Source organism: Stenella coeruleoalba (assembly GCF_951394435.1).
Source record: "Stenella coeruleoalba genome assembly, chromosome: 10".
Taxonomy (NCBI): Eukaryota; Metazoa; Chordata; class Mammalia; order Artiodactyla; family Delphinidae; genus Stenella; species Stenella coeruleoalba.
Window position 1 is genome coordinate 101,194,793 of NC_137156.1, and position 14,564 is coordinate 101,209,356.

Here is a 14,564-nt window from a genome sequence, read left to right on the forward strand (position 1 = left end):
GAAAAGATTACAGTGGGTGTCTGAGGCGTGATCCTGAAAGAAAATGCCTTCCCCACAGGAGCCCCTAAGGAGTGACAGGTACACAGTGTCCATGCCCTGCTCCCAGCTCTAGAGCTCAGGGCGTTTCATCCACATCCCCTCTGAGATCAAAGGATGCCAGAGTCAGAAAGGCCTCGTCTGACAACTCATTGAAAGATGAGGAAACTGAGGCACAGAAAGGGTGGGTGACTGGCCTGGAATACTCAGCGAGTCCAGAGCAGGGCCCCAGGAGAATGGGTTTTTTTTTTTTTAATAATAGGATTTTTTATATATACTTATTTATTTGGCTGCGCCGGGTCTTAGTTGCAGCATGCAAGATCTTCCTTGTGGCATGCAGGATCTTTAGTTGCGGCATGTGGGATCTAGTTCCCGACCCGGGGTCGAAGCCAGGCCCCCTGCACTGGGAGCGTGGAGTCCTAACCACTGGACCACGAGGGAAGTCCCAGAATTGGGGGTTTCTTGCTTCCTGGTCCACTCCCTTGAACCTCTGCCTTCACCTTTCTGCCACTGAGCATTTCTTCTACAATGCAGACTCAGGGCTCCCAGCAGAGAAGGGCAAAACGCAGGAAAACTGAGGCCAGGGAGACCAGGGACCGCTAACCAGGTGAGAAATTCACATAAGGCTGAGTTAGAAGGACTAACTGTGACCATAAAGTGAATGACTGGCTTTCCTTTGCTCCTATCCACTTTTCTTTAATCCAACTCCATTAAATAGGTATTTATCGAGCACCTACTATTTGCCAGACACTCATCTAGACTCTTTAGATACATCAATAAACAAAACACTGTGTAGATGCTGCTTAGCCTTGAGCAGAAGGCCATGCACACTCCAGCTAGTGTGATGAACAAACTAGAAGTGGTGAGGATGGAAGGAGGGAGAGCAGGGAGGAGGCGCCTGAGATAATCCAGGCCAGAGAAGATGGAGGCCTGGACCAGGCTGTAGCAGTGGAAGTGGTAAAAAAAAAAAAAAAAAAAAAGAAAGAAAGAAAGAAAAGGATTTACAGACAGTTTGGATTTGGGGTGTAAGAGAAAGAATAATAAAGGACAACACGAAGGTTTTGAGTCACAGCAACCAGAAAAGTGAATTTGTTACCAACTGAACTGGGGAAGGCTGCAGGTGCCAGGGGAGGAAACCAGAATTTCGATTGGCACGTGTAACATCTGAGTTGCCTATCACAGCCCCGGGAGGAACTGTCAGTGGGCTCTCGGATGGACCAGCCTGGGTTCCCGGGAGAGGCCTGGAGGCAGCCATCACAGAGACAGGATTAAGGCATGAGCTGGGTGAGCCCACCAAGTGACTGAGCGGGGGCAGAGACAAGAGCAGGGCCCAGGAGGGAGCCCCAGTGGCCCAAAGGTTATGAGAAGGAGCCAGCAAGAGAGACAGAAGAGGGAGGAGAGAAAATGAAAAGTGTGAGAGCTTCCAGGTCTGCTCCCTCCCTGCTTCCCTCACAAAGAGGAACCACATAGAGCCCCTGCCCTCAGTACAAGGGTCTCAGACCAGTTCTGCCCAGAGAAGACCCAGGGGACAGATAGCACCAGGGTGCATGCTGAAGGACAGGGAGGATTTTAATAATCAAAAAAGAGGTTGGATATGATCCAGCAATCCCACTTCCTCAGCATATATCCAGAGAAAACCTAATTTGAAAAGATACATGCACCCCAACGTTCACTGCAGCACTATTTACAATAGCCAAGACATGGAAGCAACCAAAATGTCCATCGACAGAGGAGTGGATAAAGGAGATGTGGTACATGTATACAATGGACTATTACTCAGCCACGAAAAAGAATGAAATAATGCCATTTGCAGCAACATGGATGGACCTAGACATGATCATACCAAGTGAAGTAAGTAGGACAGGGAAAGACAAATATTGTATGGTATCATTTATATGTGGAATCCAAAAAAAATGATACAAATGAACTTATTTACAAAACAGAAACAGACTCACAGAAAACAAATTTAAGGTTACTAAAGGGGAAAAGTGTGGGAAAAAATAAATTAGGAGTTTGGGATTAGCATATACACACTACTATATATAAAATATATAACCAACAAGGACCTACTGTATAGCACAGGAAACTCTACTCAATATTCTGCAATAACCTATATGGGAAAAGAATCTGAAAAAGAATAGATACATATATATTGTATAACTGAACTGCCTTGCTGTACACCTGAAACTAACACAACGCTGTAAATCAACTATACTCCAATATAAAATAAAAATTAAATTAAAAACATTTTAAAACAAGAGGTTGGGTGTTCCAGGCAGAAGGAACAGAATGTGCAGAGGCCCAGAGACAGTTAGATGCAAGCCCTTTGGGAGTAAAGAGTCCAGTTTGGCTGAGCTTTAGAGAATGGCAGGGATGGGGCAATTACAGGATAAATCAGAGCAGGGCTTTCCTCCTCTGGGCTGAGCTTAACTTTCTGACTGTCCAGAACCCAGCATGGACGGAACTGCTGGACCCTCTGGCTGCTGCATGAACCTTCTCTCTCTCTGTAACACAGAGCCTGGGGGGGCACAGCCTCCCCACCCTGAGGTACCAACTCCCAAAACCTCCTGGCAATTTGCTACACCTGAGGATGACTCGAATGCAGAATACCCTTTGAGCCAAGAGGCCAAGAGTTAACTGGGGGTGGGGAGTCACAGTGACAGGAGGAAGAGATTTTTAAGAGCTTCTGGTGATAGAAATCATCCCCAGCCAGGCCCCTAGTACCAGTTTATATTTTCTCTCTCTATTTTAATTAAATATCTGCCACTCACACATCCATGTTGCTGTTCCCTTGCCGGCTCTGCAGAGTTTAAATCAGAAGAGGTACCGAGAGGGGCACTGGACTGGGAGTCAGAGCTCTGATCTCCACTCCTGGCTCTGCCTTTAACTGAAGGGGAGACCTTGGGCAAGTCCCCTCCCCTCTTTGAGCCTCAGTTTCCACATGTGCAGAGTGAGGGGACTGCACCAACTAGTCAGTAAGTGCCTTCTGCTTGCTCTGGCCGACAACAGCCTTTTAAACTCATGGCTTTTCTGATGACGTCCCCTGACATTCCCATCTTCAGCCCCTGTGTCTGTTTCAACTGCAGTTCACCATACTCCCCCTGGAACTCTCATAACCGTATGTTCCAAGAGTAATTATCTTCCAATTTCACCTTCCAATTGCATCTTAATTTAACTTTCATTGCTGGGTGCCTGCTGGAATGTCCCAGCGAAGCCTGATGATTTCTAATTAGGCTGCTGTTAGGCTAGTCCAGTGATGCACGACAGCGCGGGAAGAGCATGGGTCCCCAGCTCAGACAGACCTGGACTCCAACCCCAGCTCTGCCACACACTGGCTGTGTCACAATAACTAAGAGGATGGTGGTTACGAGATGCAGTCCCATGGAGTCTATGAACCACTATGCTGCATGATCGGGAGCTTCAGAGCCTGGCACACAGAAATCATTATATGAGGTCTAGGACTGCCGTCACACTGCAAAAGTAACCAGGTTTATGCTGGAGGCAAATGACTGGATGGCAGATTTCCTGGGACCAAACCTGCCTTTACGTGTATTCCGGCTCACTCCATCCCCCAGATTCTCAGAGAAGGGAGGGCTTGCCCAAGCCTCATGCAGGGAAACGTGGGAATACCGGATCGGCTCTCACCATTGTTTTAAGCGAGTTTTATTAGGAGTGTAGGAAAGAGCTAGCCTGGCTCTGTCCAGGCTGTGCCAGATCAGGCAGCAGTCCACCTCCTTCCTACAAGGAGTGGCTTGCTGGGCGCTGAGACCCTGCCCCAGCCTTTTCCACTACTCAAAAGGGGAATCCCTGCTCCCACTCCCACCTCCTACCCTGCGACCAACACTCACTCACTGTCCAGGTGCGTACACGCCCAGCAAAACAGGGCCTGGACACAGGGAGGTGGCTACCACACTCCCAGGCCCCCAAGTCTCTCCTTTGTCAGCTCAATCCAGCCAAACGTCTCCCATCTGCACCTCACTCCTAAGACAATGACTTTTTTCATCAAAAAGATTATACAAAGAAAAAGCCCACAACACACACACAAACACACACTTTTTACACATACTCAGGGCAGCAGGATATGGTTCTAAGACAGCCAAAATGGTGGCTTCCTGTTTCTTCAGGGATGTGTGTTTTGGAGTACGGATTCGGACAAGGGTGTTGGTCGGAGAGAGAGCTGCCTTCTGCTAAATTCTAAGAGAAAAATATTAAAAGAGCAGTAATCGCTCCCTGTCAGGCAAATGAAGTTAGCTGGGGCTGCTGCCTTGCAAACTCACCTCTAGGAGGAAACTTTCTGCCCTCCCCGCGGAGGAGTCAGGAACCCGAGAACTGGGTTCCAGGCACCGCCCATCTCTGACTCTCCGTTAATAAACCTGTTAAATGGCACTCCTCTGGAGGGATCATTATCTACTGTCAAACGCGTTCTGGACTTCACGGAATCCCTGGCCTAGCAAAGGCAGATATGGAGAGCAGAGAAGCAAGGGCTTGGGAGGGAACGCCTGGAGTGCGGCTCAGCCTTGGCGTCCCCTAGGCGTTCGGTCCCCTGGGGGAGGCACAAAGGCGGCCCCGGGCCACAGCACTGCAGGAGGTTGGGGTGCGCTGCGGGTGTGTGTGTGTGTGTGTGTGTGTGATAACCTAGGGCTTTTTAGTTCCTTCGGAGAGCGAGCTCCAAGTCTGGGCGTCTAGAAGAGAGAAGGGAGCAAGAATCCGCTAAGGGCGCGCCTCGGAGTAGCGAGGGACCAGGAATAGACCCCGCAGTGGGGAAGACCTCAGACGGTTCCCGTGGGCCAGGAGGGGCCTCTGAGGGGCCAGCGAGGGCCTGGCGGGGACCCCGAGGAGCAGGAGTGAGAATTTAGGGTCGCGACCAAGTCGCCTTTGCGAACGGAGCGTCATTCCCCGCTGCGAGGGGACCCTCAATACCGGGACCGCGGTGGGAGCGGGATACGGCCGTACGTGGCCAGGGTGCGGCCTCGCCGAGACCGAGGGTGCGTCCCCGAGGCTGGGCGTCTCGGACAGGGGCAGCGGCCCCCGATGTTCTCGTCCTCCTCGGCGAGGGCACTCGTGACCCGCCCATACCTCGGCCGAGGCAGAGCAGAGTGGGAAGGTCGGGGGTTTCTCGGCAGCTCGCTCCCGGCGCCCCGCGGGCTACAACTTGGAGCGCCTGGCGGGGGCCCCTCGCGCGCGTCCCTCGGCGCCTGAGGTCGCGCGGAGCCTCCTACCTGCTCTGTTCATCTTCCAGCGCGCGGAGCCAGGGACCGCCCGTCGGTGCGTCCGTCCTTCCGAGCACGAGTCCGCGCGCCGCCTCACTCCATGGCCGCCCCGCGGGGCCCGCACCCCGTGGCGCCTGCCCCGCCCCCGGCGCGCGCCGGACTTCGCGCAGCGCGCAGGGCAAGTGGGGGCTTGGGGGGTGCGAGCCTCCGGGGCTGGGCGGGGCTGGGCGGGGGCAGGGAGGGGAAGGGGCGCGAACGCAGGGCGCGCGGCGTCGCGTTCACTCAGGACTCCGCGCGGCGCGCAGGGCCAGGGGGGCGCAGGGCGCGAGCCTCCGGGGGCGGGGCCGGGGGCAGCGGCCGGGACAGCGCGCGGTGTTGCGTCCGCTCCTGGCTCCCAGCTCCGCGCGCGCTGCGCTCTGGTCGCCGCGCCGCTGCCCGTGCCGCCGTTGCCGCCGCTGCCCCTCCGCCCCCTCCTAGACGTTTCCTCCTGCTCCCGGAGAGGAAGACTTTTTTTTTTTCTCTCCCCTTTCTGCTCTGTCAGGGATCGAGGGAGCCGAGGGGCGAGGCGTCCCCGCGCACATTTAAAGGGGCCATGGCCGCGGGGACTCAGGGAGCTGCACGAGGTTCAAGGCACGAGGGTGGGAGGGGCGGGGTGAAGCTGGCGAGTTGGGCTTCTGGGGACTTCCTGGTCCCTTCGCCCAGCGGACCGTCTATCACTTTATTTTCAACCTCGGGCGTTCATTCAGTCCTGGGCCCAGCACCGTGCTGAGCGCAGAACAAGACAGCCCCAAATTCTTGCCCTAGTGGAGCTTAAATGGGATGTCAGTGGAGACACAAGACAAATAAGCAATAAACATCGTTTCAGAGAGCGATGGGTACCTTGAGGGAGATAAAACAGGGTCGTGGGGCAGAGTAATTTTTAAAAATGCAAATTCTCAGGGCCCGCCCCAGACTTAACTGAATCAGAAATCTCATGTTTAACAAATCCTTCAGGTCCTTCCGATGCAAGCTAGTTTGAGAACCTCTGGAGTAGAGAACAGGTGATCAAGGAAGGTCTCCCTGAGGAGGTGACATTGAAAGGGAGACCTGGTAGATGAGGAGCCTTTGTCCACTCAGCGCTCACCAGCCAGCACCTCGCTGGGACCAGGCCTGGTGCTGGGTGACATGGATGACTCAAGCCTTCACCCTTGAGCACCCGTTGGATTGGCCACGCAAACATAGGCAGTTCTGCTTCCCTGGACAAGTGCTGGGATGGGGACAGGAGCTTGTGGGAACTCAAGAGGTGGCCCCTGAGTGGAGAGGGTTCCAGCAAAAAAAAAAAAAAGGCCTTTCAGATGGAGGGAGTAGCTTGGGCAGAGACTTAGATGTGTGAAAAGGCATGGCCTGATGGAAGAGCCGTGAGGGGTTTGGCAAGGCAGGGAAATAGAGGGTGGCAACATCTGATAAGAGGCACAGAAGGTTGGGGTGAGGCGTGCTTTGAAAGCCATACCAAGGGCTTCCTTCCATCAGCTATTGAAGGCTGAGGGCAAGGGTCATGTCTCTCATCTATAACTGGCAGCCAATACTTATAGAGCACCTACTGTGTGCCTGGCAAGGTGTTAAGCTCTGTACCTGCATATTTACTCGTTTAAGCCTCACCACAACTTTATGAAGCTGGTATCAAAATTCTTCCCATTTTACATTTGAGGAAACCGAGTAAACTAAGAGTTCACATGAGCTTTCCTGACTGTTCTTGCCCTGGCTGTCCCATGTCTGCATCTCCAGGACCCAGCTCAAGGTGTGGCTTGGTCATTTAGTAGTTTGGTTGTGAGCCCACTACGTGCCAGGGTGTAGGCTCGCAGCAACGCCAGCACTCTGTGGGAGGGTGTGGGGCTGGGGCATCTCAATTCATTCAGGCGATTCAGCCAATGTATCTACTATGTGGGAGTAGGTGTGGGGGGGACATGGAACATATCCCCCTGGACCACCACCATCCCTTCCTGTCCCTCATTTGGGGACAAGAGGCCCAGAAATGGCCCCATGCCAGGGTGATGACTCCAGGGCAGGGGCTGTGTCTGCTCTGCTTACCGCTGCAGCCCTGGCATCTAATAAAGAACCCAGCACTTAGTAGGTCTTCAAAAAATATGTGTTGTCCACAAAAATAAAGGCCTGGGACAGAGGTTCAGACTATTGTTTGGGATCACTTTGGTTTTCTGGGACTGAAGGTGGCAGAGGCTAGAATTTTTGTGACTTTGACCAGTTGTGCTGGGAGCTTGTGAGGAGGCAGAATTCCAAATGGCCACGAGACATTTCGCAGCCTTGGCTGTCCTCCCTGAACCTAGATGCCTTCGGTCCAGCATTTGGTCCAGGCAGTCCCAGACAACCATATGTTTTCATTGCACAGATGAAACACTTCTCTGAGCATCGTCTGTGGAGCCCAGCAACAGCAGCACTCAGAGGCTTCTTAAGAATGCAGAATCCCAGGCCCCACCCCAGTCCTACTGAACTAGAACCTGCATTTTAACAAGACCTCCAGGTGATCTGTTTATACATCTGGAGAAACACTGCCCTGGATAACTCACCCCATTACTTTTTGGCCAGATGTGCTGCCGAAGTCCAAAGAAGTAGAGAAGAGACTTCCCCAGGTTCTCACTGGGGTGAGAACTTAATCCTCTGACCTCTGTCTCCTTATTAATACATTATTGGAAGGTGGGTAGGTTTCTGGATATCTGGGGGCCTGCACCCAGCAGAACTCCTGGTGCATATTAGGTGCTCACTAAAACTATAAAACTTGTATGAAGGTCTGATTTGAATTGTTTCATGAGCCAGTTGGTGCCTGACACAGAGGATGTTCAATGCACACATACTGAAGACAGGAATCAATACATTTCAGTTAGATAATGTGGAAAGGCTCTGGGGAGGTGAAACTCTTGTTTCCCGTCATTATGAAAAATCTTATGTTTTCACACTCACCAAGCACTTCCATATACCTAACCAAGTTTGTAGGTTTTGTCTTGTTTTTATCTTTTAATGCCCACAGTATAGAATCAGATTATGTGCATTTCAGGCAAGGGCCTAGGGTGTACCTCAGTTTCTCCAAATTCAGAAATGAATTTGATCCTTTCAAAGGACTTATGCGTCTCTGAACCGCTACAGAGTCCTTAAGCGTCCAGCCTTTTGCGGGGAAAACCTTTTGCCTCTGAAATAGGAAATCAATGGCAGAATTTGTGTTACTTAGGCCCTTCATAAACTTTATGGATCCCTGCGTGGAAGCGGTGGAGAAGATGATGGAGGTGATGGCGGAGGTAGGAAAGGTCGTGTTGGAGGCGAAGGACGAGGGGGAGGGGGAGGTGGTGACAGGATAGAAGTAGCTGTGAACATCACGGTTAGGGTGGAAGGCGTGATGTAGTCGGAGGTGGTGGAGGACGAGGTGCATGGAGGTTATGGATTTGATGGATGTGGTGGAGATGGTGGCCTTGGAGGAGGTGACAGAGGTGGAGCTACAGAGGGTGGGAGGTGTCCGTTTGAATATGGGTACAAATGAGTGAGTGGGTCAATCATTTCAATATTTGATGCAAGAAGAAAATATGTTTTAAGAGTTGAGATCATTTCCGGGAATTAGCAATAAAACCCAAAGAACCTAGGACCCCCAAGGCAGGAGCAGGAGAGGGAGGCTCAGATAATTCAATCAACGGCCAGCTTACCCTTTGCTGTAGGGCCTGTGGAAAGAAGCAGGGAGGGCAGGAAGGGACCTCAGTGCTTGGCTAAGACCTTGCCATGACTGTTGAATTTGGGATTTGAGGCTAAGCAAAGTGTACTTTAAAAGATCATAGCACCAAGGGCAGTTGGGAAAAAAAAACCCAGGTCTGAACTTGTTTAGCTGAAACCACACGGTGGTGTGGAGTGATGGGCCATGAAGCTGAAACGCTTATTCCTTTGATTGCTTTTCCCAATACGAGAAAATGGATGGGAAAGACCAGAGGGCTTTCCAAACATTAGGATCTGATACTGGTGGTTGGACTTGCTTAGTCCTTATGGAACTGAGCTATAACCACTCACTGAGCTCAGGGATGCGGTCAATAACCATGTGGGGGGTGATGACCCATCATCTCTCTGGGTTTGAGCCTTTCACACAGTTACTCTTCCCAAGAACCCTATAAAGTGTTTCTTATCTCCCCATTTCACACTTGGGAAAACTGAGGCCCAGACTGGGGAAGTGACTTGCCCTTCCAGCCCAGCCAGGACTCACCCCCCCTTCACTCTGAGAACATGTTCTTAACTACCAGGCTACACTGATTTCTCTGTGATGGGCACAAAGTCTGCCTAGATTTCATGCTTTCCAAATCACTCACCATCTTACTTGCTCCTCTCAGCAGACATGAGCCACCCAGGGTAGGTGTTATGCCCACTTGACAGACACGGAAACTGAGTCCAGAGGGAAAAATAACTGGCCTGGGATCCTACGGTAAGTCAGGGGATTCCAGTGCTGGGATCCACACCCCTTGACATCCAGGCCCAAGTCGGAATGATGTGGAGCTCTGCATACAACTTAAGTCACCTCAGATCAAAACCACTGAAATTCAGCTCCCTGTTCCCGCCTGCCTGAAGCCTCGGCAAAGTGCAGAGCCAGCACCAAAGCTGGATGTGATCTCCAGAAACAGAGAGCGCCCAGGCTCTGTGAGCTCCCCGGCCAAGCCTCCCAGACAAGCGGTAGAGTGCAGTGGTCAGGAGCCACACTGACCTGGGTGTGACCTGGGCGGGAGGGCAGGTCCCAGCCTCAGCTTCCCCATTGGTAGCTAGTATTTGCTGAGCGCTTATTTGGTGCATTCAGTAAGTCTTTTGCATATATTAGCTCATTTACTCCTCCCAACAAACAAACTCCTCCTGCCCCTGAAGTAGGCAATGTTATTACCCCTGTGTTACAGACAAGGCTACCAAGGCACAGAGAGGCTGAGGCATTCGCCCAGGGATACATAGCTAGTGAACAGTGGGGATTCCACCCTGGCTCTGGGGCTGGCTTTCTTACCCACTTCAACACGCTGCTGCCCTGTCAAGGATATGATAATAGTGTCTGCTCATTAAATGAGATGAATTATCTAAAGCATCCAGGAGGGGAGAGGGGAAGACAGGAGGTGCTCAAGAAATGATCATTATCATTTAAACATCTAGTACAGAGTTGGTGTTCAATAAATGCTTACAAACAAAGTACACCGGGAACTGGGCCACGCACACCCCACGATCAGAGCAGGAGAGGGATGGGAGAGAGCATTTACTGAGCAGCCTCTGTATACTGGGATGGGTGAGAGGGGGCAACAGGGGAGCCCCTCAGGAGCACGGGGAGGCAGCCTGGACCCTGCTTCCTGGCCCCGGGGTGGGGGAACGATCGGGGTTTTGTTTACCGCTGAGATGGGGGCGCTTCCATAAAGCTGGGGCCCAAGACCAGCTACCTTCGCATCCCTCTCTATAGCAGAGTCCCCCTGGTTTCCTGGTTTCCACGAGGAGCAGCTCTATGCCTTTTGTCTCCGGGGATAAAATGCATGTTACGAAAACGGAAATGACCCCGGCTCTGCAGCCTCTTTGTGCTTTTGGACTGCTCACCCCACAACGCCACGGCTGCGACATCATCAGCTTCAGGGCTTATCTCCCCCTGGAAAGTAATTGAGTTGCCTTCCTGGCTCCAGGGGTGGGCAGATCTGAGCCAGACACCTGCCGGGGTGGACTCGGCTTAGCAAGGCCGCCCCTCCCTTCCTGTGCCCCAAAGACCGGGCCCTCACCCGCACCCCACTGCACACACCGGGCCAGGCACGAGCAGAGGGAGAAGCAGGGGTCCTGAAGGCCCCTGGTTTCACCAGTCACTGGTTCTGTGGCCTTGGGGGGGGGGGGTTTCACCAGTCACTGGCTCTGTGGCCTTGCGGGGGGGGGGTTTCACCAGTCACTGGCTCTGTGGCCTTGGGGGCAGGGACACTTTGCCACTGTGCACCTCAATTTTGTCCTCTGTAAAATGGGAACAATGAGACCTTTCTCTCGGGGTCATGGTGAGGATGAAAGGATGTTATTTCCCCTCTCTCTTCCCTTTCCTGTCCTTGAAGAGCTCATGGCTTGGTCTGAGAAACGGGTCTGGGTCAGCTAACAGTGACACAGTAGAGCTAGGGGTGAAGGCAGAAGATTGAATGGGCTCATTGGGCTGGGCTTTACAGTGTCATTTACAGGTGGAGGGGTAAGGTTGCCGTTCCAGGTGAGGGTACAGCCCGTGGGGATGGAAGAGGAGGGCAGGATTGGGGCAAGGTGAGAAGTGTGCTCTGGACAAGCTCTCCAATGGCTGGCCAAAGAGTTTGGACTTTACCCTGCTGGTGATGGGGAGCCTTAGAGTGTTTCTGGGGGAGGGAGTGACATGGCCAGACCCGTGTTGTAGCCGGAGTGGGAGGGGAGCCAGAGGGACAAGTCCAGAGGTAGGATGGCCCAAGGAGGCTGGGGCAGGGACCCCAAGAGAGATTAGGTCTAAATTTATGAATGTTCCTGACCCACGATCGCAGGGCTCAAACGCATGCTAGGAAGGCTTCCAGGAGGAGGCAAGCTTTGCTCTGCACCCTGGAAAAAAATCACACAAGCAGAGGGGAGCAGGAAAGGGCCTGCCACACAGCGGGTGGGAGTGGGAACTGGGGGTCAGTGGCCCAGTAGGCTGATGTGTCCAGTGTGCAGGGATGGGTGAGAGGGACAGGCAGGGGCCTCAAAAGCCTTTGTGCAGCAGGCCTTTGACTCCCCAAGGAAGGGCTGAGCTCTGGGGGAGGGGAGTCTGAGGCTGGGCAGGGCCACTCGGAGTTTTTATCACCACTGGGTGGGATCCAGGGTCTGTGGAGGAAGTGACCGCCCTCTTCCGGCCAGCCATTTTTTTTCCTTCTGCTGCCCGTTTGGCTTTTTCCTGAGGCCGCATTTCCACAACGGCCCCTCCTGGCTGGCTGGGCGTGGGCATGGCTCCACCACACACCCAGCATTAGGGGTGGCCCGGCGCTAGGCTTCCTGTCCCTCTTTGGGCAGGCTGATTGGAGGAAAACAGCCCTCGAGCCTTCTTCAAAACAGGAAACTGCTCTCCCTGCTTCCTGAAGGACAGGAACTGTCCCCATGGCAACCATGGGACAAAGAGGCCATGTTAACCCTTCTGAGGTCAGGCCTGGCTGAGGCCCTTTCTTACCAGCCCCTCGTGGGTGTGGCACTGTACAGGTGACATCCTCCAAGTCTCACCACCATTCTGAGGGCAGGGCAGGTTGGGGACTTCATACCCATCGGATGGATGTCAACGTGGAGTTCAACTCCGAGGGCAAAGGCGTGGCCACACCGCGAGCACACGGTGGGGTCTGAGGTCAGCTGTGTCCGTTGAAATCTTGGCTGTGCTGGCTGTGTACCTGGGGCAGGTGACTGAACCTTCCAGCCTCAGTTTCTCTACCTGTGAAACAGGAAACAGCGCGGGGCTGTTGTGAGCGTCCGCTGAGTTCACCGCTCGTCCAGCGCGTACTCGCTTGTGCTATGAGCTGTTCTATGCCCTGATGGCAGCGACAATGACACGAATGACAACCTCCTGCCTCGTGGGCTGAGTGTGTAGATGGGGGTCAGGAGGTCAATAGGCCCACATGTCCGTGCAGACCAGAGACTTGCAGGGAATGACCTGCAAGGGCGGCGGGTGGGGGAGGGGAGCATTCAGGCAGCGGGGCGGCAGGTGTGCTATCTGGGGATCAGCGAGGCACAGGGGCGGGCGAGGGGGGGAGCAGAGAGCCTTTGGGTCTATCCTCAGAGCAAGGCGGAGCCAAGGAGGGTGAGGCAGGCTGGACATGTTCTGATTCGCATGTTTAAAGACCTGCCTCTGGCTGTGCGGACATGCAGAGTGACAGGGACTCTGAATGGTGTGTTTCCTGGGGGGACCTTGCCCAGGACCCTGGAGAGACCTAAGTCATGGGGAGACACCATCTGTGCTGGTGCTGGGGAGCAGGGCAGGGCGGGGACTCCATGACCTGCCCCCAGTGCTGCCACTGTTCAGGGGCCCAGCCTTTTCCTTGACAGCGCACCAGGACACACCCAGCCTCCCTCCCTCCGACGCCCAAGGGCTGCTGCGAGGAGGATGCGGTGGACGCAGCTCCCGCACTGTGGCAGAGGCTGCTCTCCTCGCTGTGGCCTCCAAGATCCCACACTCCCTGCCTCACCACGCCCCCTCCCCACCCCATCTCCCACCACCCTGGGCTCCGGCCACACCGGCCTTCCTCTCCATCCCAGACCCTGCCCAGCTCCCTCCGGCCCCTGGGACTTGTCCTGCTCTCTAAAATGCCTTCCCAAATGCTCACGTGGCTGGGCTGACCCCCTCATCCGCCAGGTCTCCAATGTCACCTATTCTCAGAGGCAACCCCACCCCCTCCAGTCCCTCAGCATCCCCTCACCCAGTGTCTCTTCTTCACCTGCACTTACCTATATCTGAGATCGTCTCAGGATTTATCTGTTTCCCTATGTGATGTCCGTCTCCCCACCTGGTACGACAGCTCAGGGAGGGCAGGGCGCCCGGAGCAGAGCCTGGCACACAGTGAGAGCCACTCTAATATCTGCTGCGTACCGAAGGGACGATACTGACAGAGGCCCCCCTTCCTGGGCCTTATCACCAAATCCCTGCTCACTTCCACAGTCTGAAGAGATGTGGTCTCTCGGTCAGGAAGGCAGCTCTCAAGAGGAGTTGGTTGGAGGTGAGGGGAGCAAGGGTTAAATGCCTGCCCTGTAAGGAACTAGTTTTGTTCACGAATGTTAACAATCACCAAGAACTGTGTAGGGGACTCGTGCACGGGGAGGGATGTATCATTATCCGCATTTTTCAGATGAGGTAACTGAGGCGCAGAGAAGCAAAGTCTTGAGCCCAAGACCACACGGCTGGGAGGGGGCGGAGTTGAGGGGAAACCCAGGGGCCTGTGCCTTTCTCCTTAGTCTTCCGAAGAGCTGAAAGGGGCCTCGCACACAGATGAGAAAAGGTGATTGACTTTCTGAAAAATCTCCAAGGCTTTGTCAAGGCCACTGCCATCGGCCACATCATTGGGTTAACGTAGGTGAACACAAACTTCCTGGACTGAAGCACCCTCTGCACTGGTTAAAGCGCGAACTCCAAAACCCCATTCCAGGCCCAGTGAGTTAAGCCTCCCTGAGGTCGAGGTGGAGAGTCTTCATTTTGGGAAACACGGGATTGAGGCTGTGGAGGCCGCACTGTGAGTGGAGACTGGGCTGGGAGGAGCACAGGGATCCTTTCCAGCCAAAAAGCCTGAAGTTCCAACTGGGTCATCAGCTGAGAGCCTGTCCATTGATAATCTCAGGGTG

General features: G+C 53.8%; 1 protein-coding gene across 1 annotated transcript in view; it reads right to left on the reverse strand.

Annotated features, from left to right (window-relative positions):
* Positions 1 to 5,582, reverse strand: part of FGD5 (FYVE, RhoGEF and PH domain containing 5) — a 115,709-nt gene extending 110,127 nt beyond the window's left edge. The window contains exon 1 of the mRNA XM_079933023.1: positions 5,256 to 5,582. Within this exon, the coding sequence (XP_079789149.1) occupies positions 5,256 to 5,268 (13 nt within the window). The 5' untranslated portion in view covers positions 5,269 to 5,582. The remainder of the gene's footprint in view (positions 1 to 5,255) is intronic.
* Between the last annotated feature and the right edge of the window lie 8,982 nt (positions 5,583 to 14,564).